This window comes from Xiphophorus couchianus, chromosome 12, assembly GCF_001444195.1.
Source record: "Xiphophorus couchianus chromosome 12, X_couchianus-1.0, whole genome shotgun sequence".
NCBI lineage: Eukaryota > Metazoa > Chordata > Actinopteri > Cyprinodontiformes > Poeciliidae > Xiphophorus > Xiphophorus couchianus.
In genome coordinates, this window is record NC_040239.1 from 9,378,239 (window position 1) to 9,402,992 (window position 24,754).

The window sequence follows — 24,754 nt, forward strand, 5'->3', positions numbered from 1 at the left end:
TTTGTTTTAAAAGTCACTTAAAGTATAGAGTTGTATTCAGTAAAAGTAACTTTACTTTTTCTCTCTCTCTATATATATATATACATAAAACACATTAAAAATCTTCATCCAGACTTTTTTTTATATGGTTCCCTAATTTATAATCCTTCATGCTATTTTTCCTGCAAATTCTTTTAAGTGTTGCATCAAAAAGATTGCTATCACCAAACAGCAATTTAGTTTCTCTTTCATTATTTAATAATATCATGCAAAGTTTTTCTCCTTTGTTTCTAACCTGAGGAAATCCAATCTGTAGCATCTGTAAAAGGTTTCCATGTCATTTAGGTCCCATTAATGAAATCTTGTGTAACTGTGCAGTTGTTGTTTTTATGGTCTGGTTCTGCATTAGTTATTTGTAAGTAAGATCTGTGCTTCTTGGCCAGTGGATTAAAAATTATATTGCATAATATTTCCAAACGCAATTAAGTAATTAAGGCTTTTAAATAAGAATATATTCTTAGAGAAGATAACATATTTTATCTTGAAATATCATGTGTACAAATGAAACAATGTGGTGCAATTTTGTAAATTGTTCTGCTTTTTCAACAGTGTATTGACACTGCAGAAAGATGCATTATGGAGAGACGTAATTTGAAGCCTGACCACACGGGGTCAGGAGAGAGCTTTGGCACGCAGCCATAATATTCAAAACAATGACAAAAGCAGATTTAATATATTGCATATATTTTATAAAATAAAGTCACCATTTCTTCTTTTGAACAATTGAGAAAGTAATGAAGTGCGGTTTGTTTACGAAATTTGAATCACTAATACAGACCTTAAAAGACTGGTTTGGACTGAAACTCATTAAGGCTTCATCCAGGTTTCTATTGGCTGGAGGAGGGTCGCTGTTGTGGGAGGAGGAGCCTGAACATCGTCACACTTCCGCACATCTGGTGCCCAGTCTTTGAATCCCAATATTCGTATTTCATTTCTTTTATAATTATTTAAAAGGGGGTAAAGGACAGATAAACATTTGTTCTGTAACAGAGCTCGGTAGATTGATGCAATAACAGGTCACCACTAATAAAACAGCTGTAATTAGGCTAGCTGCTTCAGTGTGTGTGTTGAAAGGGGGACTTTATGATATTCAAACGTCCACTAATGAGATTTGTGTAATTAAACTCTAACAACACGACATTTTTCTGGAGTTTGTGGTTTTGCAAAACCACAAATGATTTTGCAACATTTGTTGTTAAACTGGGATCGAAACTGTCTAATTGCTCTAACAGACAATCTTCTATGTTATTTTCCTGTGCCTCTGTTACGGAACCACTACATTTCAACACCAAATTATCATGTCTGGGATATATGTTTGTGTTATTCTGCAACAGAATATAAGTTGTGTCCTTGGAATAAAAAGCCCGCCCAGAAAAAAAACCCTTTCTCTCTCTTTTTTTTCTTCCTCTTGTCCTGCCATGTTGCAGGTAAAGTTGCCAGGGGTCTGGGTCTGAGAAAGTGGTCAAACCCTCCCACAGTGGGGTGTGTGTGTTTTCTGCTGCGCTCTGGGCTGGTTTCTATTCAAATATGGGTCAGGGGTGAGGAAGCCTAACGTCATAAGCTTGCAACATGGCGTCCCGAAGGCTGTGAGATGAGCAGGAGGATGGTAAAGAACGCCTGAGAACGGTCCTACCGATGTAAAAAGGTATTTTCAACACGTTATTTCTCTTTACGGTGACTTGGGAGTGGACAAACGGAGCTGCTTTGGTGTCTTTATGTTTGGTTCGGCTGCAGGAATCGTAAGGGTATTTTTCCCCTCTTCTCTACGGCGTGCCAACAAAAAAAGGGGGCTCTGCTGCTGGTGGCTGTTACATGCTCTACCAGGCTGCTTAGCAAAGCTGTAAACACACAAAACGGGTTTGCAAAACGCTTTTCTTGAGTTTTGGTGCTTAATCGCAGAGCGCATTGTTTGCAAATATCGTGGCGTTTATTTTCTCGTCGCAAGACTCCCACGAGAGATGCCCCACAGGACGGCTGTGTATACCAGATAATTACCGGGGCTGGTTGGCAGAGCGCATCAGCGACGAAAGAAATTATCTCCCCTAGAAACACTGAGATGTTTTCTCCAAGGGTCTTTTTCCTCTCTCAGGTTAATGGTCTAAAACACTCTGAGAATTTTTCTGAATGAAAATGTGATCAATGAAATTACTTGTTTTGGTCGATTCCAGTCATTTAAAAGCCCACAGGACCATTTCCCAAATGGAATTTAAAAGTCCCTCCCTTTGAATTTTACGCACTGCTTTTGGCACAATCACGGATTAATCATATATGTTGGTGTAAACTGCATTGTTTATATGTAGGTTAAGCCCCTTTCATCTTAGGTAGGGCCAATTAAAATGATTTAACAGGATGCAGGACGTGCGTATACGATCAACACAATATATAATCTGTAGCACGTGAAATGATATTTTCAGTAGCCTTCTCGTTAGAGCGATGTGATTTCTAGATTGCATTGTATAGCTTGGTTTTTTTTCACGGGGCATGCTGTGGGTGTAGCGTTACACTGACCCACAAACTGCAGTGTTTTATGGAAACAGTGGCGCATGACTTGGGTTTCCGCGTGTAAACAAATTTATTTGGCCCAAATCTGATCATTATGTGGTACATTGGATGCGCTCTTATTTTTAACTTGCAGACTGGGCCATGCGCATTCCAACAATGCATGTGCTCAGGTGTGAAGTGAAGGCAGCTTTGCTCCCAAGGTGATCAGTGTTGTTTAAGTACCAAGGGGCATGGCGATAATAAGGCACAGGAATGTCAGTAATGCGTGTTTGCCTCGAGTGGCTGCTGTTTTTCTGTCTTGGTGTTTTAAAATTTTCCATCTTGCTTCACTTTCTGCTGTTGAGTGGCACGCTTGCATATGATTTAATGTGGTAAGCTGTAGTGTAAATATAAGGTAGAGTGTAGAAGTTTTCACATGTCTGAAGACAGGTTTGTCTGTAAAATGACAGTTGAAATAATATTACATAGTCTTGTTTGCATTACTGTTACTCATTGTTATCTGTTTAGCCCTCTTGCGTGTGTAAAGTTTTAGTTTTTTGAGTAACGTAAAGATAAGAGTCAGGTAATAGTTTTGAGCATTGCAGTTCTAATATCATTACCATGTATGTAATTAGATTTTTTTCACATAGACTTAAATCAAATTATGGAATAAACACAGTCAATGTTTATTAGTAGATTTTACGTGATGTTTTTTTGTTGTTTTGTTTACAGTGAAGCACTGGGAGTGTAACTATTTGATTTTAGCCAGTTAATTATTCATATGTCTGCTTCAGTTGAATCTCTTAAGAGACATGATACTCAAGGCTTGCCAGATGTTGTTTTGTTTCCTTTACTTCATTAAGAGAGATTGGTGGCTGTGCTTTGCTCGTTTCCCACAATATGATTGCTCACCGTTTTCTGCGACTGGTAATATTCTTAGAAATGTGTTTTTATTGATAATGCAGGAAATAATGCTGACCTTTTCGGTCAGCTGATGGGCAGTGTGCAGCAACATGTGGGGGAGGGGCAGCTCCAAACATCTGGGGGAAAAAACTCAAATCACTCCAGCACTTTCTGTGGCCTATCAATAAAAAGATGGTATTGATGTTTTAATGAAAATTTGGACCAGCTTTGGAACCGTTCTAGTCATTCCGACTGTCTTTTATACAGTTCATTAAAAGAATGTCAAACCTTTAAGATTGGTGTGTTTAAAAATGTATCAGTTTTGAAACCATAACCTTTGGTAATCTTTGTATTCCTTGACACCAGAAACCAGCCCAGGCCTATTTTCAACAACCTTTTATCCCTCTTGTTTTCCCCTGGTGCTTGAACCTATAATATGAAGATCCCTAGATGTTATTTTGGCCGGTCACACCCAGCCAGAGCTGAAGTTCAAATGTTCAGTTGTTTTTCCTGTCAGTCTTGTTTATGTTTTTAAACATCAAAGGTTATTAACACATTTTGACATCGGTGAAAGATGCCTCCAGAAGACTCTTTGGGGCATACATGGATAAAATGATGCACATATTGTAAAGGCAATAAGCACTGAGCAGTTATCTTCACTGTAATTTCATTGCGCAGCTGTTTTACCACCCTTTGCAGTTGCAGTCAGATAATTGTGAGCCCTTACAATGAGGGTCAAATCAATTAATTCAGACCATTAAAATGACCAAGTCAACTGATCAGTATAACAAGTTTCATTGATTACTGTATGGGCAACAAATTCTGGCCTGCAGGGTAATGTGAGGCCTGTGTTTGTGTGCCTCATGATTCTCATGATCAGAAGGGTTGCCTCACCCTTCTTGTCCCTTCCCCTCCTCAACATGCACTCAGCATCCTGTGTGCAATGCAATCATGGCTTACTGTGGCATGTGTGGGCAGTAAGAAGGCTACTTAGGCTATATGTTCTGCTGACATGTTGGACGAGGACTTATAGATTGTAGCTGCTCTGCTCTGTGCAGCCTGTTCATAGACAGTTTGGTTTGTTCAGTGGATAAAACACCTTGGGGCAGGGTTGTTGTTCTTCTTGAAGAAGAAGAATGTGGAATGTATTGCTGATAGCCAGAAGGTTATGTGCCGTTTAAAAGTTGGTGGGAGAAGGGGGAGGGCGGTATTTTGTGAAACGTTCTCTCCACCCGCCTGCTGCTGCTTAGTCCAACCAGAAGGCATCGGGTCGTGTGGGGTTGTTGCTTCTTTTTACAAGCCAGGGTGAAGTGGGGAGGTCTTATCTCATCAAGTTTATTGTGTCAAGACAGAGAGCCCTTCATCACATTAATCATATCTTCAGTTCTCAGTGAGGTAGTTGATCACCTCACTGCTGTGTGAGAGCACACAGTTATGTATTATGTGTGTTACAGCAGGCGGCCACACAGTTCAATGAAGGTGTAAGTAGTATCGTTTCAGTCTTTATTTAATTTCTCCAGGGTCACTTTGGGTGAGCCACAAAATACAAAAGCACCACTGATGACGCAGAACAGAGAGTCGTGCATAAACCAAATCACAAACTGGAGGTTGTTTTTCTCAAAGGGATTGTTGAAAAAAAAAAAATTAATTCAGTGTTTGTTTTAAATCAAGCTAGCGCCTTGGAGATCTAAGCACTCTCTCAGACCAACTTTTAACTTCTCTCACTGTTTTCCAAGAATAAAATCATGTATGGATTTCTTTATAACATAGGAGGAGATGGGAACATCATTCAAAATGCATTTCGAATAATCATCCATTATTTATAATGGGAGCAGAGGCAACGTCACACCACTGTGTGAGAGCAGTCACCATAAAACAAGGTTTTACTGTTATTCTAAAAACAAAACAAAATTATAGCTGAAATATATTATTGTCTTTATCACCTTCTAGTAGCAGTTAGCAGAGCTAACATGACTAAACCTCTGCTTGTATTCCTTAGAGAAGTTAGATCGTTACTTTATCGCCGAGATTTCTAAAAAAGACTCCTTTTCAATATTTTCAAAATCCAGGATGTTCTTTTAGTGGGAGGAAGCTCAGATGAAAAACAGAATAATTTTCTTTATTCATCCTGCTTATCTGCTGAAGGTCTTGCTTTCTAACTCTCTCTATCGCTCCTATGGTATGAATAAAATGCAGACGTTTAAAAAAAAAAAAGTTTGTCTTTTGAATAGCTTCTGATATGCTGCTGACTCCATTTTCAACCACCTCAGTGATGGTGCTCTTTACTCAGTCACTGCATCTATGCCAAAGAGTAGGGTTGTCTTTAGATGCGCTGCTATCACTGATTTTAAAATGATTGGATTTTCAAGTTCTGTCAACAGACCATTTATGTGCTTATCTCTACTTCGTATAGGAAAGCATATGAAAAATCATTTACTTGATATCTATTATTATGTCTTTCTCAGACTTGAAATGCCTCCTTCAACACTGTAGGAAGTGAGGAGCCATGATCTGTTTTATCTTTCTTGTTTTATCTTCTTTTCATCATACAAATTTTCTTTGATGCACCTTGTTTTTGAACATAATTTCTGCATTAACTTGTTGAGGCTTGGATTCCATACATTAATAACTCTGAAATATGTTGGTTCCATTTATTTTCGGTTGCACGTCTTTTGCTTGAATAACTGCAGGATTTGTTGCCATAAATTAATATTGGTACAGCATCAAATTCTAATGAACATTAAAACTATATGAAATTATAGAGTATTTTCATTAATTGAATATTGTAGTCCATTTATTTCTTCTTTATCTGCAATTAGGATTCTTTTTTTAATGTTCCCTAGTGCAATGCTTAAATTAATAGATCTGTCAATTATGTATTATTTGGAAACTGTTGCTTTAAGAAATTACAAACTTGCTAAACATGCTAGTTTTATAGCTGAGAAATTAGTTCTTCATGTTTTACTACATAGTGGCACGAGTGAAATGGTTCATAATAACTCTTGTGCATCCGTTACACTCTGTAAATTTAATTTAGCATGTTTGTTTTGTTTTAGTCTAGCTTTAGAAGCTGGTGTTATACAGGTTGGTACCGTACACAGAGCAGCACTTCTGCAGTGCTCTGAGACCTTGATCTCCTGCTGCAAGGTAATTCCTGAAAGAAAAATTTGTTTTGTTCGACTTCTATATTAGAAACCTCACAGCACTTGTACATTTGGGGTTCACAGAAACCTCTGCCCCTCCTTCTCCACTGCACTGCACCCTGAGCAGGACCTGTTTGTCTGCAGTGAAGCCGATCTGCCTGACTGCAAGAGTTCTGACGTTGTTTTTACAAACTGAGCAATAGCAAATTTAGCTTATGTACTTCCCCCCTCTCTAGCCTTGCAGCAGTGTTGTCATGTAAATGTTTGGCTCTATTGGTGATCTTGCAACTCTGCAATGTTTTGCTGTTGTAGAATGTTTAACAGCTGCATCCTGTTCATGGAATTGGATTGATGTGAGGAGTTCCAGTAAACAAGCAGTATCAAAGGCATTGCATAATTTGACATGAGGGCAAAGTTTTAATTTACAGTGATCTAAAACACCAGGAGTTAAAACGTATGACAATATTTTTTTAAATTGGCTTTGGATAATTTCTTCTAATATGACAGGATTTAAAAAATTAGATAAACTGGCATCAAAATTGAGTTTGTCGCTGGTTTCTGATCTGTGGTTTTCTACAACTTTGACCTGTCGATACAAATTTTAGATGGTATACGGCTGGATGACATGGCTGAAAAACTTACCATGGTATAAATGTTTCATCAGTTGATATCAATAATTCTCTAATTGATTTGTTTTTAAATATTTGAAATAGTGCCAGACTGGTGGCAAACTGGTTTCCTGTTTTCAGCCTGTTTTCACCCCAAGCCGTTATGAGGCTTAGTGGCAAAACTTGAGACTGCTGCTGCACAAGTTACTCAACAGGTTGTTGCTCGGTAACCAAAGAGTCAATGAGTTGATGCCACCAACCTTACTTAGCTGGCCATGTGAGGTTGAGCAGCTAAAGCTTTTCCTCTGCCTACATCCCCCAGAATGCTGTGCGGTTCTGGATCAGAGTTCAGTGAATATTCTTTATTTTGAAAATATTATTGGCCAAAAGGTCCAATAATATTTTCAAGAATTATTCTATCAGATGTATTTTCTATTGATGTTGATCAATATATGATAGATATTGTTAGTGATTTATTGTCCTGTCCTATTTCATACATGATTTGGTTCTAATACAGATCTTGACATATTTCCTGGAGAATGTAGACGTTTACTTTATATTTGAAATTTCCAAAACACTGCCGAGATTTTCACATCCAGAATCTTCTGCAGATGGAGGTCCAATGCTCAAAAGAATCCAAGAAAACTATTTTACTGTATTCTGCTTAGACTTCCTGTTATTTGTTAAAAGTTTTGCTCTCTCTGTTCTACAGTCTGAATAAAACGGGGATGCTGACATGCTGTTGTCTTTGAAATGGCTTCTTATGTCTCTGAGCTTCATCTAACGGCTGACTGATTCTTTAGTTGGTAGCCAGGTCCAACTTGAACAGTCTTGTTGATGGACTGATCTGGTGGCATTTGGTGGTTCACTGACCGATTGGAGTTTTGAAACGGGGCTGCTTAAAATCACCCAATAATTTCTCAGAGGTTTAAGTTGCTTTTTATTACTATGTGTTTTGTCATCTTCCATAACAACAACTTTTACAATACAGTAACCTGAATCCCTAAATGGTATACAAAGAAGTTTTTTTTATTTTATTGCTTTTTATTTGCATCACAGAAATTCTGAATGATGCCATACATGTGACGCAGCTCAGACAGGTGAACTATTGTGTGTGTGAAAGCAGCATAAAGGAAAAAAAACAAAAAACTGCAGTATTCCTTTACATCTTTGTAACAACAGTAACCAATTTGTAAAACATGCATTCAGAACCTGTTGGCTCTCTCTCTGCTCGGCTTGTTCGATACGTTCACATCTACTGCTTTTCATTTATCCCAGAGTTTAATAATTCAAGGAGCAGAAACAGGCTTTTTCCCTGTGTAACCGCAGGTTTTTACCATGCATGTATTTCCCCGTTCCTGATACCACCTTATTTACTTATTTATTAGTGTAAGCTACGATGTAAAGGTCCAAAGATGGACCTCTACGGCTGCTCCTGCCTTTAGCCATTTGCAGCACATACTGCATACGTGCAAATGGTTCACATTTACACTAAAAAGCCCATCTGTTGCATTTAATCTCCCCATTGTTTCACCTGTGAAAGAAGTGAAAGTCTGGCTTTTGCAGCTTCCATGAGTCCTCAACGGTTTGGCCTGTGCCCATGCAGCAAGGTCAGCCATGTTGAAATGGCTCTGAGGTGGTTGCCTGGTGTTTGTATTTCAAACTGGCTTTGCACCATCCCCCCTCCCCCCTCCCCCACTCTCTCTGCCCACCAGCATACTCCTCTTTCTGTGCGTTGTCAGCGTGCGTGTGTTTAAGTGCTCCGTGTTTCAGGGCACACACACATAGACCGACATCTTTTTGCTTCTGTACATGATTGGCTCACCAGTCTACATGTCTCTGCCACTAATCCTTTTTTGTGTAGATTCTGAGCGTCAATGGCAGCTCGTTATTGGGCTGCTGTTTCATGTAATCAGAGTGAACGATCGTCATCCAGGTTGAGTGTTTTTAAAATCCTCAATCTTGCTCTCTGTCTGTTGCGAGTTGATGACCTTTCACAATACTAGGGTGTGTTTTGTTATTGCGCCAGAGGACTTTGCCTCACCTCTGCCTTAACTCTTTGCTCTCTACCCCCCCTGTTCAGGAGATTACTGCTGCAGCCCACTGCTCCCTCATTCACCTTTGTTACATGAACACTCACTCTGTTAGGTTTGCTTACTTGATTTTTAATCCAGAAAGTCCTTGTAGGAGAAAAGGGAGCATAAAGACAAGCTGTAAATGAGGTCAAACCTGATCATCCACATCTCTGGAGTAACCAGTTTAATTCAGAGGTGGCTGATATTTATACACTGCTTGGGGCACTTTAAGGCTCTCTGGTTAAGTCATGAATCAACACATGGGTATGCTAACCAGATCACCTCTGTCTATTTTGTGGTAAACATCCGTGTCAGCTCATCTCCTCGTCAGCAGACTTCTGATAGAGGTCAAGGTTGAATCTTTCAACATGACGTCGCCTCCTCTATCATTAGGTCTTAGTGTTTTAAAAGGTTAACTCTGCAGGGAAGGTAAGCTGATCATGTACCTCTACAAGAGCAAAATGCCCCCTGGCAAGTTGCAGTCCAAGTCCAAGGCTTACTTTGGATCTTATGTGGTGCCAGAGCAGGTCTTATTTCTTCTCCTGATCAGTGATCATGCCATCTGTCAGCTGACATGCCAGCCATTGCAGAAGGATTAAAAACACAGGAAGTGCTTTTGCAGGCTACGTCTTGCAGGATTATCTTTCTAATAATTCATCTATATTAGCGTTTTTTCATTGACATTAGAGCACAATCAGCTGTCGTTTCATCCCAGGTGATTGTGCTTTAATTTCAAGTCATGAAACTAGTGGCATTTGTTCATTGTTGCATTTCGGGTAAACACTTAAGGTGACAACGATTTTTCTTTCTATTGCAAGAAAGAAAGATATCTCTGGTGATTTTGGTCACCAGAGATTGGCTGGTAACTGAAATCAAATGATTTTCACCTTGATCCAGCCTGCCTGATTACCTGCCAGATGAGTCTTTCTGATTATAGAATGCATCATCCTGCTATTAAATCTCACTGACAGTGCTCTTCGGTGTACAAGGTGTTAGCCAGGGAGGAAGACTCAAACTTAAACGTGTTCAGTGTCACTAATGTGTTTAAGAAAGAAGCCAGATGAAGCGGAGAGATGTAAGAATCAATTAAAAGAGCAAGCTGTAACTTCTATGACATGTAAAAGATTCAGTCAGGTTGTGGGAGAGTGAGAGGAAGCAAAACATTAAACCGATAACAGAAAGGCTGAAGGGAATACATCAATGTTGCCCTGTGTTTCCTTTGAGAGCTCAGCCTCTGCTTGTCATGGATTACACTGGATCTGAAAAATGGCAGCCATTTTAGAAATCTACGGGTTACGTGAAGGATAAAGATTTTCTACGCAGTACACTCAAAGTTTTAGCCATTTTACCTGGAATAATAATGCTAACAGCCGGAATAAGGTGCTAAAGCAAGTTTAAAATGGTTTTATATGACACAGTTTATTAGAAGTGGAAAGAAAACTGTGTTGTAACTTTCAGTATGTGTTGTATGTGCAGCAGATATACGGAATAACATTTCAGTTCTGTCTTTGGACTGACAACTTATCAAATCTGAATTTTGATATAAGCGGCTGTTGTATTTATATTCTCCCAAATGAAACTCACTTATTTCCACTTTTGAATGCAAGAATAATCCACCATTATTTGGTGGGACTACAAAGCTGAAGAGTCATTCCAGCTGCTTAGATTGTGGCTCTTGCAAGAAAATTCAATCTTCCACAGATGGAGGTGGTATGATGGTGCAGGTCTGCTGTAATATGTCTGTTTTCCTGGCCAGCATCATTAGAACATGGAGATGAAACTACATGTATCCCACCCTAACTGCATATAGATCAGCAGTAATCCATTAGCAGCCCCCTGGAATCCAGCCGGCATGGCGCAGCACTGAAGGGGCCAGGGGGAGAGTGTAGCTGAGTGGGAGATGGGGGAAGGAGGGAGAGCAAGGGATGAGAAGAAGATGGAGGTGGGGGAGGGCTTCTTTTTTTCTGCTCCTGTGCTGGTTTCTCTGCTCTGGTCCCAGCCCCCTTTTAATGTCGGCCTGCAGGAAAAGCCTCTCGGATCCCCCCGTAAAGCATGCAGAGGTGTGTGTTTGTTAAAAGAGACTTGAATGATATATGGCTTCCTGGCTGGTATCGTAGCAGAGGCCCTCTTTTCTCCTGCAGCACTTTCCTCCATTGCTGCCTGCAGGGTTGAGAGCCATAGACCCCCTGAAGCAGGTTCTGTGATTAACAGATTTGGATTGTGTATTCCAACATGTCTGACATTAGGGACAGCAAACTGTTCCTGAGATGTGGTTTCATTCCCAGAGACATGGTGGTGAGGGTGGGAAGATAAAAGAGGAAAAGATGTGTTGCTGAGAGCAGACGGGGGAAGGGAGGAAGACCATGAGGAGCAGTGTCACAGCAGATGAGGCAAGCCCAGGCGTGGACCTGAGAGTAATGATTACTTCAGCTGATTGTATCAGCCAGTCAGACTGTGACGGACCACAGTTTACAATTCTAACCTTGTTGCACTTAAACCTTGTTCAATACTGCCTGAAAGGGTTGCATTCTTCCTACGTTGTCAACAATTGTTTTTGGGTTTTTTTCTGTTTTTTTGCCATCTGGTATATTTTACTTTTGCGTCATGGTCAGAATGTTATATTCGAGTCTGAAATTTTTTTATTTCTGATTGAAAATATGTCTGAATTGAAGTGGTGTTTTTTGTGGGGGGATGATATATGTGCTTCCTGAAGTAATACTGCACAAGGAATCCCCCTGGGAACTGCAGAAATCAATGTTTTTCTCCTCTTGCCATTTTAATGACAAAAGACATGATATGCACAGTTTAGCCATACTATTATGACCACTGACAGACTGAGGAATATTGTCTTTGTTAAAACAAAACCAAAAAAAAAACATTGTTCTGCTGGTTAAATCTACATCATGAGTTCAAATTGGCATTGCTTTGACAAGTACACCAACCTAAATCCCAATCACACCTTTTTCCTACCAAAACCAGTAGTTCCCGTCAGTAACTCTTAAATCTGCTTAAGGTTGATTCACAGAGATCATAAACAATTTTAAAGCCATTTTACAGAACATTTCAAGCAAGACTAATTGCATCTTTGCAGACTTCCTTCTGAATGAAAAATAATGAAAGCAAAAAAAAACTCTTTAGTGTAGCAGCAGGAGGTCACTAATCAGAGTCACATAACGACATTTATTTAATGTAAGCTAGTAGTAAGCTATAAACTGTTAACTTAAAATCATCTGCTTTTAATGAGGTGGCTTCCTGCAGCGTTCAAATTAATGCATGTTGGGTGTGAAAGGTTCTACGGGAAATGAAGAAATCAGATATAAAATGACATGAACTACAAAGGCACAAAATGATTGAAAATAAGCCCGATAAGTCTTAGCATCACTGTAATTAATTTGATCTGTTAAGCTTTTTCCAGAATTTGAAGAAAAAAATTTATGCCAGTGCTGCAGATCTGTATTTGTCCAGGTAGTTTATACTTTGCCTAATGAGCAACAACAATGAGCTACAGAGAATCAGATTATTCAGATTCTCTGTAGTGTTCCTTAAAAAAATACTCTATCATTTGTTTTCATGCTAATAACAGAAAAGCTGGTATGTGTTCCAGAAGTTATGCAACTTAAAGCTCCTGTTGCCTAGAAATGCCAAAGATGAGCTTTAGAACCATCTTAATGGTTCTAACTAGTTTAACAATCAAATATTCTTAAAGCTACATGCTAAAACCAATTGTGTAAGCCTGAGGTTTAACCCAACCTTTAGCCCTTATCCCTGCTGTTAATAGTTCAAAAACGTTTCTTGTTTATACATTTTAGGAATGGTCTTTCGCTCTGCATCACTGTAACTGATATTCCGATGTCACGGGACTAATGGTGAACCATGTTTACCTTAACCAAATAAATTTTAAAAAGATCTGAGACAAAACTGCTGTCTATAGGCTGTTTGTTTTTTCTACCGTTTACTTTTTGATGTGTCCTGGTAATATAAATGTATGCTTTTTACTTTTAGGCTTGCCTATTTTAAGAAGAATCCTCTCCTTCCCTGTTGTGCATTATGAGAAAAAATTTCTTGGTTGGCACAAGGTTAAAATGGTTCATTTTCACACGCATTTATGGCTTGAGTAAAGCATTTATCTGCATTTTTGTTTAATCTCTTTTAATTCTCCATGTTCTGAATAGTGGGAGCTCATTTTACCAGAATGCCCAAATCCTACAGAACCTGTTAATCGTGTGCCGACTTGCTACCAGGGGCTAGATCCACTGCCACTAATATAGAAATTGTTTTGCATCTACTTCATAAAATTGGTGAAAATCATGGTTTTGTCAGAAAAAGTTCACTGTTATACATTGTAGGTAATCGGTGAATGAGATTCACTTGTCCTAATTCCATAAATGAGGGCCTCTTTGGAGGATCAAGTAGTGGTGTCCTTGTCTTTGAGCCACACCCTCCCCCTCCCCTTTTGCCCATGCTCCTGTGTAGTTTTACCTGCTCAGGTGTCACCTAATCCTTCCCCCTGGCCCTGCTGTGCTACCGACCCCCACCCTCAGACAATGGGGCAGGGCTGACATTACCATGACCTAATGGAGACTAGAGTGATGCATGTTTCCATGGAGGACACCCCACAGAAACTAGAGTTTCTCTGGTAAAATTGGGAAAACAAGGTGAGAGGAGGAACCTTTGGGAAACGATTACCTTACCCTTTTCTTCTCCCCCCACCCCTTTTGGCCTTTGTGCGAAAACAGCAGCAGTGTGCACAATCAGAACTTGATCCTTGTAGGGTAGCAATTTGTTTAAAATAGAAGAGGAGGTGGACTACTTGTTTCCAATTTCTCTACTGCCATGTTTTCTGGCATCTGGTGCTACTGCAAATGTGCCGATCAGAAGGCCGTAGTCGATTTCCAATCTGCAGCTTTTGTAAAGCTTTGATCTGCTGCTTCCTATTTCTGGAAGATAATATACATAAGACGGCTTGGAAAACTTTTTATTTTCTACGTTTCCTATAGTATGGTCATTATTTATTTACAACAGAAGCTGTAACTGTAAAACTTGTTACTATTGTTTTTTGGTTTTTTTTTAAACATACCAATTACAGAATTCACACTTTTGTATTGCTTCAGCAACTTTACTTTAGCAAAACTTGAATTATTAAAAGCCTGTCTGCCTGTCTGTTTCAGAAAATTTAGCTACTTCACTCTGAAATTTCTTAAAGGCTACCAATATTTCCAAGTGTAGCATGTTGTATGAGAGAAGTTGAAATCTAAAGGTAAAACAGGAGCTTTGTTTCACTATGTTTAACCTTCTTGTTATCTGTTGAGTGATTGTCTCTCACTTTCCTTGGCCTTAATAAAACAGACATGTCAATAAAGAAATCAGCTTCCTTTTTAACTGGCTTCCTATTATTTAGTTTTAAATAAATTAAGTGAGAAATGAACAACTTGGAGCATCTCCACCAAATGTCGTCAGTGCATCCTTGCTGTGTTTTAGCCTGGTGCATTCAGTCATCTGATTTTTTTCAATTTATTTTATTAAATTATTTTTTTAAGATTTCCACATGCCAGTAACCAAGCAGTGTCCATCAAGCTAAAAATTGATTTCGCAGTGCATCACTTCTGTTAGCAATTACTTGTATTGAGAATTTAGCTAGAATTGCTAGCTAAAATTATTGTTTTACAGATGCAAGGTCATGAAGAAATGTACCTTGATTACAATGCAAGTCATATCGATAATAGAGCTCGCCTTTAAGATGCAAACTTGAGTGTAGAATGCTTTCTAGGCAGCAGTTTTATTATTTAGCTGTGGTGCAGCGGTTGGCACAATTGCTTTACAGTATGAATCCCAGATGGGTTTCTGTCTATTTTACAACAACTGCCAACTATGAATTGCTCTTGGGTATGAGTTGTTCTTTGTCTTGGCCTTGTGACTGACTGCTGACCACTCCAGGTTGTACCCATCTTTCTGAGCTCTGCTACAAGTCAGTGTTGTTGTTCATGATCTGTTCAAATTAATGAATCATTTGAGGGAACAAACTGAAGCTTTAACTGATTCATTCATTTCTCAGTTCAGGTGAGCTCGATGCCTGCGTGCCGGTTGGGTGGAACTTCTGTTTTCTGTGGCTCATAAAATATATAATGAAGATTTACCAAGTGACGGATGCACCACTGCAGCACAATTACTGTGCTGGTAATTGTTCACATTGCGGCACTATCCAGTACATGAGTGAGTCGTGCACTGTACGAACTTTAACACGTTATGTAAACCTGATGTAGAACAATAACATGATTTTCTTTATGCAATGTGCTTATTTTGGGTTAAGACTTTACCCACATGCATTTCCAGCTTGTGAAATAAACAAGTAAAGTACATCTGACTTAATGTCTGGTTGTTAAATATTTTTGCACTGAAATGAAAACATGAAATAAAAAAAATTGGAAAATACTTAATACATGGGAAACAAAAAATTAGAAATACTGTAAATTTTATAATTTTTATGTCCATTAAGATCATGAGGACAGGGCCATGTTTTATTTTCATGTGGATTGATGCAACATTAGCCGTTAGCTTGGAGAAGCAGCAAGTGACCCACCGTGCAGTTTTGGTGCAGCATGAACAGATCACGTTCCAACTCAAAGGAGGCGCTGTTTAGTACAAATGAACTGTTTGATCCAGTGAATGGATCATTTTAATGTACTGATCCCAGAGATTGAGTTCACTCAAATGAACTGTTGTTCCTGTTACTGCAATACTGAAGTGGGAATAGAAGACGGACGACTTAACTGTCATTTACTGCTGCATGTCTTTAAATGTGCCAGAGCTAACCATCTTTTCTCTCTGTTTCAGCTTTAGGTGGTGCACGTGTAGGAAGACAGAGAGAGAAGGAAGGAGGAAATGGAACTGCCAAATCATGCCAAACAACTGCTGCTGCAACTCAACCAGCAGAGAGCCAAGGGCTTCCTCTGTGATGTCATCATTGTGGTGGAGAACGCTCTCTTTCGCGCCCACAAGAACATCCTGGCAGCCAGCAGCATTTACTTCAAATCTCTGGTCCTCCACGATAACCTTATTAACCTCGACACGGAGATGGTGAACCCCTCTGTGTTCAGACAAGTCCTGGACTTTATCTATACTGGAAAGCTCCTGTCGTCGTCAGACCAGAGCAGCGAGCAGAACTTCAGTGCCCTCTTGACCGCAGCCAGCTACCTCCAGCTACATGACCTCGCTGCTCTGTGTAGAAAGAAGCTCAAGCGCAGTAGTGGGAAGTCCCTACCAGGAAAACCCTCCACCCCAGGTCCACTCAGCCGCTTGCGCCTCAACAACCAGCGTCTCTCCTCTTCTACCCCTGCTGGTCCCAACAACCACTATCCTCCGACCCCTTCGGATGCCGACCAACCACAGCCAGATGAAGGCCTTCGGGACAAACTGTCAGATGATGAAATGTTTGTTGGGAGCGCTGGGAAAACTGGGAATGGGGGAAATGGCAGCAGTAACGGTAATCTCAGCAGTGGGGCAAGTGCTGGAGAGCCAGATCTTGGGTTAGATCTGTCCAAGAAGAGTCCTCACTCTGCTGGTACAGCAACGGACGCCCTCAGCCCACACAGCAACTCCCAAGAATCCCCCCAATCTGCCTCAGTATCCACAACCAACAGTGCCTCGCTGGATGACTCCTCAACCACCCTGCCAGGTGTAGACACATGCATCTCAGAGAACATGGAGCTAAATTCTTCTAAGACGCCAGAGGACTCCCAAAGCCAGCCCGAGGGCCCACCACCCCAGAAAAAGACTCGACATGCTGCTCGTAAGAACGAATGGCCCAAAAAAGAGGCATTAGGGTTGAAGTCTGAAGATCATGACAGGCCTTTGGTCAACGGAGTGATTGTAGGTCCTAAAGATGGCCGCTCCTCTGGTGCTGGTGGAGGCAGTGGTAACAGCTTTGCATCTGACCAGTCCTTCCACTGTAAAGATGAGGAAGAAGGGGGAGAAAATGGCCAGGACCACAGTGAAGAAAGTGGTCAGAGTGATGGAGAGAGTGCAGGAGGTGGAGGAGGAGCAGGAGGCGGTCACCATAGCGCCAACTATGTGTACCGGCAGGAAGGTTTTGAGCCAGCGTTTGGGGATAACCTCTATGTGTGCATTCCCTGTGGTAAGGGCTTCCCCAGTTCTGAGCAGCTCAACGCTCATGTGGAGACCCACACTGAAGATGAGCTCTACATCAAGGAAGAGGGAGGGACCTTTGTGAAAGAAGAGGATGAGGAGGAGGCGGAGGATCTCTCTGCCCCTGTAGGTCCCTCCAGTTTTGGCTCTGAAACGCGTCCCTTCAAGTGTACCGTGTGCAGCAAGAGCTACAAAGACCCCGCAACTCTGAGGCAGCACGAAAAGAGCCACTGGCTGACCCGGCCCTTCCCCTGCAACATCTGTGGCAAAATGTTCACCCAGAGGGGAACCATGACGCGCCACATGCGCAGCCACCTGGGCCTGAAGCCATTTGCATGTGAAGAGTGCGGCATGCGGTTCACACGGCAGTACCGCCTAACGGAGCACATGCGAGTTCACTCCGGGGAGAAGCCGTACGAATGCCAGCTATGCGGTGGGAAGTTTACCCAGCAGCGCAACCTCATCAGTCACCTGAGAATGCACACCTCACCCTCTTAGAAACGCATCAAGCCAAAGAACTACAGGAAGAGAGAAAAAGGAACATTTCTCCACCTTTTTTCCATCTCGGAAGCAAAGAAATGCACACACAACATACACACAGTTCTTGAATCTGATTCCAGTTTACGACACCCTGGCTGAGTGAACGGTGTAGCTGCTCGCCACAGTGCGCTCTCTTGGTGACGGTGGGATCCCATTGATGCAAGGATAGGGTCATCGGTTATAGTGAATGACAAGTGCTCGCCTCTCAGGAGTTTTTCGAGGGACTATTTTCTTGTGTCTCTCTCCAAAGTCACAAAGCCATGGTGGAGAGGCACAGTTGGTTAAATGTGAATGTGGGCACCTCGTACCCTCAGCCGCCTTCCTCTCTTCGTGGTTTAAGCATTAAATCTTAAGAGTTTTTCCCCACTGTTCCTAAAACAACTTTTGACCAAAAAGAAGTCGGTGCAAACAAAACTGGCAATAATTCAGCAAAAAGAAAATTTTTACCCTGACAGCTTTATATCCTTTATGATGTTGGTGATGCTATATGTATGAAAGAGGAGGGGTAACTGGGTATGGGACCATCTCTGTGCTTTACCTGAAAGTCTAGAAAGAGAGAAAGAAAAGCTTTCCTCAGGAGGACATGTTTGTTTGTAGAAGATAACAAATACTCTGTGTCCTCTCTGTGGCTGTTTGCATTGATGTAGACGAGAGTTTTTATTCAATTTTGGTTTTTTAGATTTGCCTGCTAGAGCTCCAAGGAAAGAAGCTGGAAAGAGAAAACCCCTTGTGGTAGTACTCATACTTTAAGAGCTTGTCATGTTTCAGTGAATGTTTTAAACTGGAAGGTCTTGGGATTTTTCTGGTCAAGTGCGGGTGGGGGGTCGGGGTTGTTGGGCAGGGAGGGAGGTTTAAAGGGGTGTTTTAAACCTAATGCTATGTTCAGTGGGTACGTTATATTTTTCTGTATAGCTTTCCTCCCCTTGGAAAAAAAAGAAGTCTATTTATATATAGGCTTGTGACCTCGCTACCTCTGATTACTCTTTTGAACTCTGTCGATTTAGTTAAAAGTTGCTTATGTAATTAATTGTATAAAGTGTGTAGATTATGTAACTTCTCACCCAATGCTTTAACCTGCCCATCTCTCAACACAGGTTTTTGACGCTCATAGATTTTACACATTCTGATTGTCTCTAGCTGATATTTGTACTTGTCAAGATATAACTTTTCTTTTTTATTATTATTATTTTCATGTTTTTGGGACCCAGGTCACCGTGGCCCCCAATTCAAAGTGTACTGTAGCGTCCAGCCTGGAGCAAATAGTGGTTCGTTGGTTAGTTTTAGATGTATAGTGTTCCAAAGATCTTATGAATGTCGAGGAGAACTGAACTAACTAACAAACATTGCTAGACAAGTTCATAACCAAAGTTTAAAAAAAAGATGTACTTAAGATATATAGCATACTAAATTATTTCTCTTTTGATTTCTTTTATTGCTGTATAAAACAAAATAATTATCTTCTAAAGTCCAGACAAAGAAATCCATTCTTCTTGTGATTGTTTTGGCCAATAACTCTGAGGCTGGTGATGGTTCTTGTGGTTTTGCAAGGAAAAGCTTGTGCTGATTGGTGGGCTGGTGGGGATGTAAACACTTTACCACCTGATGGGGTTCTGGAGGGACTGGTAAAGTCTAAGACAAGTTCACTGAGCATGTTTATCCCATTTCTGTTATTTTGTTTGTATCCAGAGTCCTTATCACTTTATATTCTCTGACTTTTAAAAACAGGACTTGATGACAGTTTGTGTTCTGTTCAGACCAAAAAAAAAAAGAAAAAGAAGAAAAAAATTATAGGATCTATAATCAGAATTTTAATGTGAAGTTTAAGTTACTCAAGTCTTTTCGATTTTTCTGAGCCGAATTTGTGAAAACTTGTCATTTAAAAAAAAAAAGGAGAAGCAGAGATGCACTGGACAGCTTTATAGTTATATCACTAAAGATGACTTAAATTATTTTGAACTGTTGGTGATGTACATCTTTCGTTATATTTTTAGATGTACCTCAACAACAGCAACCAGAGACTGGCTCTGGGTCACTTCGCCCCTTCGCTAATTTGTACCTCAATTTCATCTCTTCCTGTGTACCTGAAGCTCATAGTTCACACTGTGATTTCAAAAACCCAACTGGACTAGAACATGTGAGGCTGTGTAAACTTGATACATCATCCTGATGGTAATCCTTATCATACTGTAAAAAGACTGTGTGCAATTAATTGCTAGAGCAGGGTAACAAAAACACTAGTATCAATCCAACAATGCCTGGACAACAAGCTACAGGCGTTAACTCTTACAAGCTCTGAAAAGGAGAGGAGTATGCAGAAAATGAGACAGCTGTGTAAGCGCTGATGACTGCAGAAAGGAGGACAGTAGCAAGTTAGTTCTTGCTGCAATCAAACGTCACGATTTTCCCAGGAAACTTCTGATTGTACCTAAAATATTTGTTGTGGGGCAGCTTTGATTATGTGCCTACAAAGTTGTAGATTGTTTCAGAAGGGAAATTAATTGCACATTGGGAATCAAGTTTTGAACTTCAATATTTTTTTTAATTTTTACTTCAAGTTGTGTATTTTTCATGGACAAATGGTTATAAATCTACTGACATTTCAATGTAATGCCTACGTTTCTTGTCCCTATTTGGGTCACAACCAACAAATCAATAAAGATCAAAACTTCAAATGTACAAAATGGCGAAGGGGCGAATTATTTAGTACTCGTAGGGAATGGCTTGTTTCTTGTTTGTCCGTTTCTCTGCCCAGTGTATCTACTCTGAAAACTCTCACTGTGGATCATTAACCTTCACTACAAGTTTTTGGTATAGGCATTCCTCTGTAATGTTGAATTTTAACTACCCTCTTGAGTTTATATTTTTTGGTAATACTTCCTTCATCCTCTTGTTAAGGTCTGTGAAATGTTTTTACGGCGTTGCAGCTGAAGCTCCGTTTGTAGGTACCTGCATCCTGGACTCCCAGAGTTGTTGCCTAATTTAACATTGACTTTCTTGTTGTTCTGCATGGTACATGGGAATTTTTCACACTCCCCTCTCCCTTTCAAACAACAAACATGTTATTTATCACCTGTGACCTCTCTTGGCTAAAGAGGGAGTCCTCAATGCATTGCCTTCAAACGTTATTGTACTTGTCAGCACTAGGTGCACTGCAGCACGATGTCTGTAATGCAAAAGGTGTTTGTACATTATCTTTAGCCATCTCTGCAAAGATTTTATTTTTTTTTGCAGCTGCATTTGAATGCTTGCTTGTTTTTCAAAACGAAGAAAAAAAAAAACTCCAAACTGTGACCATACTACTACTATTACTACTAGTACTACTACTCTTCAAGTACTTCAGGGATTGTTCTGCGTGTGTGAACACAGGCTCTCAGCTACATTTGTTAGATAAAGCGTATCAGTTTCTCTGTATTTTAGACTTTGGAGAAGCAACAAAAAAACACTAGTTTCATATTAAGATGAATAGGGGGGAATCTTTTTCAACTAACACAAAAAGCCTTGACAAAAGGCGAGGCAGCTCAAAACAGTCTACATTTTTAGTTAGTTACACAGTACGTGCAGAAATGGGTGCAAAGTTGTACAAAAAAACTTAGAAGAAAGAAATAATAATAAAAAATAGCTCATACCCAAATTCACAAACTATTTTTTAAACCAAAGCACATTTGAATGATTATGGAACCATGTGTGGCTCTAAAAAAAGAAAAAGGAAAAAAAATAAACATATGTATTTATCTCATTGTTTACATGAACTTTTACAGTTTTACAGACCTCACTCGAGGCTCGGCCAGTCAAAGATTTTTATTTTACTTTTTCTTGTGTGTGCGTGTGAAATTAAGACACTTTTCCACAGATGTTGCTGCCAAAACAGAAGCTTAGCATTAAACATGGGGTGAACTGCTGCATATTCAATTAGGGGGAGGGTGTGTGGTGTCTCCTCCCTGCCAGCTGGCTCTGGGGTGACCCTGCACCCCATTCTCCTGCCCTCTGGCCCGTCTTCAGATGGGACTTCAGGGAGTGGTGGGGGGAGTGGGCAGTGCATCCTTGACATATTAATCAAAAAGGCATTGTTGGTCAGGGTCTGTTAGCTTAATGTTGTCTCTGTGTTTACCCAAACACGCTCGAGGCGTTACTCCTCTGCTTAAGCCTTTCTAAATGGTCATCTAACATGGTACACCTCTTACCGGCCGCTGTTTTTACAACCCATTCGGAGAATGTAGCAGAATAAAAAAATTTTTTTTGAAACTTCTTTCTTTTTGTTCTTTGCATGTAAACGGGCTCATCCGGTAGTCTTAACTGTGAATCTTAATTGTTTTTGTTTCACACTTTTAAATTTTCCTGTATTCTGTGGACAAAAGCAGCACAAACCTCTGGCTGGCCGAGCCTCGGACAACATTGGCGCAAACACTTATTGACAGTGTTCTCTCTGTTTTTTTTCTTCTGTTTTTTTTTTTAATCAAATGTCTATTGTTGTTGATGAATGTATTTATTTCCAGGGCCTGCCCTCATCTCTCTAAAGAATTTTCTCTGTGTGTGAGACTGAGGTGGAGGCAGGACCCCCTTTCTTTTTTTTATTGTTTTTGTTTTGATGACTTTCAAGCTGAATCTTAAACGAGACTCAAACATAGCCATTAACCACAATCTGTGAAGATTTTTTTTGTGTGTGGGAGAGCTGATGTATGTTTTTTCCAACTTTAAAGAAAATGGTCTATGGCATTTACACCTGACAGTCTGTAGAGTTTTTTTTTTTTGTTTGTTTAATTGAGTGGGATTTTTGCCCACATTGTCTTGAGTTCTCACTAACTGGACACAGAGGGGATGTGAACTATGACCTCCTCCTGTGTGTTTGTCTGTGGACCTGAGCAGGATGCTGTTGCTACCTGTGCAGAGCGGAGGCTACTGTATGTTTTAAAACGTGCTCTCCCTGGGTGTTGCCATGCTGCTGATGCTGAAGAAAATAAAACTATATAAAGCAGAAACATGCACATAATTCACATTTTTCCTCTTGAACATTAAGTCTCTTGTCTTAAACTTCCATCTTTTTTTGTTTTCAGTGTCTCTTCTCCACTTCAGCATATATGTTTTGTTTTAGAAATGTTGGATGAGATAGCTTTACTAAGTGCACTTTGTATGTTTTCTAAAGCTTCTGAGAGGACTCAGAGGTTCTCATAGCAGCTCCAATTTACCTGACGGTTTCTTCTTTCTCTTCTTACCTCATCATTGTTATTGTTTGCTAATACTAACTAAAACCCATATCATTATGCAGTGTTAGAAAAGCTTTAAAATGACACATGAAGCAGGAAACCCCTCTGAGAGAGTGTGCAGTTCTCAGTGTTCCTTTTGTTGCTCTTCAGCTACTTTTGCGATCCACCTTTTTCTTTTATTGGTGATATCACGAAGGGGCTGTTCTGTCTAGTTATTTTGTAAGTGATCCTTACCTTGGCAGGCTGAACCAAAGCTAGTTTATTAAACGGCCTTCAGTGCTATTAGACCCTGTTTTAAGCTTTATTGCCCCTTGCTTTATCTCGGACACACCTGACGCCTGCTTCGAGCCCTTTTGGTTCTCTGTAATCTTTACTGCACAGAGGCCTCTATACTCTGCTCTGCTGCATTTTTCAGTGTTTACTGTACCTCCAGTGACACCAAAATACCTCAAAAACTTCCAGTGTTTACAGACAAATGCTGTCTTGCCATTACATTGATACTGTTTTGTTTTTCTTGCCGTCCATCTGTAACCAAAAAGAGTTTATAGAACCGTATTTTCATACAAAACATTTTCTTTACATATTTCTACGAGTTTATTACAGCACACTGTCACCTTGCTGTGCACTACATTCACAGACGGACATGATTAGCTGCTAAATGTAAAGTTAGTACTTGAGGAGTTGAACTGCTGGAGCTGGGTATATCGAGCTTCCTTGCTGGTTTTCTTCAAGAACAGCCTCTCAATAATGTATCAGGATCTAAGGGGCTGAGAGGCTCTGGAATGGACCTGTAGGGTCTTTGCTGTTGAATAATTAAAAGGGCAAGAATCCCTTCCCCTTTGGCAAACACGCATCTCATGCAAAAGGTGCACATGCCCAGGTGCGCTTTTTTTTTCTTTTTCTTTTTTGCCATGTGTTAGTGCAGACCACCTTCAACGCAAACACAGATGCCACTTGTCTGCAAACGTGGCCTCTAAAACCATGCGCACACACCACCAGTATTTAAAGGGAGGTTTCCTGACCCTTGTTGTGGCTTTTGGCAGCACCCAGGCTGGGCTCTCTCAATCTCTCTTTCTTTTTCCCTCTCTTTATCTCCACTCCTCAGAGAGCTCGTATTCAGGTCAGAGCCACCGCTGTGTGTAGCGATCGGGCTCGCAAACTCAAAGTGTCATAAAAGTGTAATACAGCTGACCTCAGCACTCACAACCTTGCAGTCTTAATGTACAGCAGTGAGGAAGAATAAACTGTTATTTTATGATCTTTTCATTAAAAGCTTGATTGAAAACCAAAAATATGGCTTGTCTTTGTGTTCTTTATAGAGAGTTTACCTAATGGATCTACACAAAGTAGAATGTATTTGTGAGGATGAATGTCTAAATAAAGTTAAGGTTAACAATTATATTTAGAGCTGACCCTATGTACTAAACAAAGCGAAACTGGGCGTTTAGTCTAGGTAAAGGTACAACTGTTCGTCAGTTTTTTTAGACGACACTAAACAGAATCGTGAAGGCCAAGCAACACAACAGAATGGACAAGAATAAAGTTTAATCTGGGCTTAAATCTTAAAACAGAAAACAGGTGAAACAAGATGGTGTGGTCAGTTGACACCGAAATGCATCTGT

General features: G+C 40.2%; 1 protein-coding gene across 1 annotated transcript; it reads left to right on the forward strand.

Moving 5' to 3' along the window:
* Nucleotides 1–1,445: 1,445 nt before the first annotated feature.
* Nucleotides 1,446–24,424, forward strand: hic2 (hypermethylated in cancer 2). The gene is made up of 2 exons (XM_028033889.1): nucleotides 1,446–1,684; nucleotides 16,081–24,424. Exon 2 carries the CDS (start codon nucleotides 16,129–16,131, stop codon nucleotides 17,887–17,889), a length of 1,761 nt encoding a protein of 586 aa, XP_027889690.1. The 5' UTR covers nucleotides 1,446–1,684; nucleotides 16,081–16,128; the 3' UTR covers nucleotides 17,890–24,424.
* Nucleotides 24,425–24,754: the final 330 nt, after the last annotated feature.

What these genes read in the sequence shown, in the direction of transcription:
- hic2 (XM_028033889.1), top strand. Translation starts at nt 16,129, where the DNA reads ATGGAACTGCCAAATCATGCCAAACAACTGCTGCTGCAACTCAACCAG.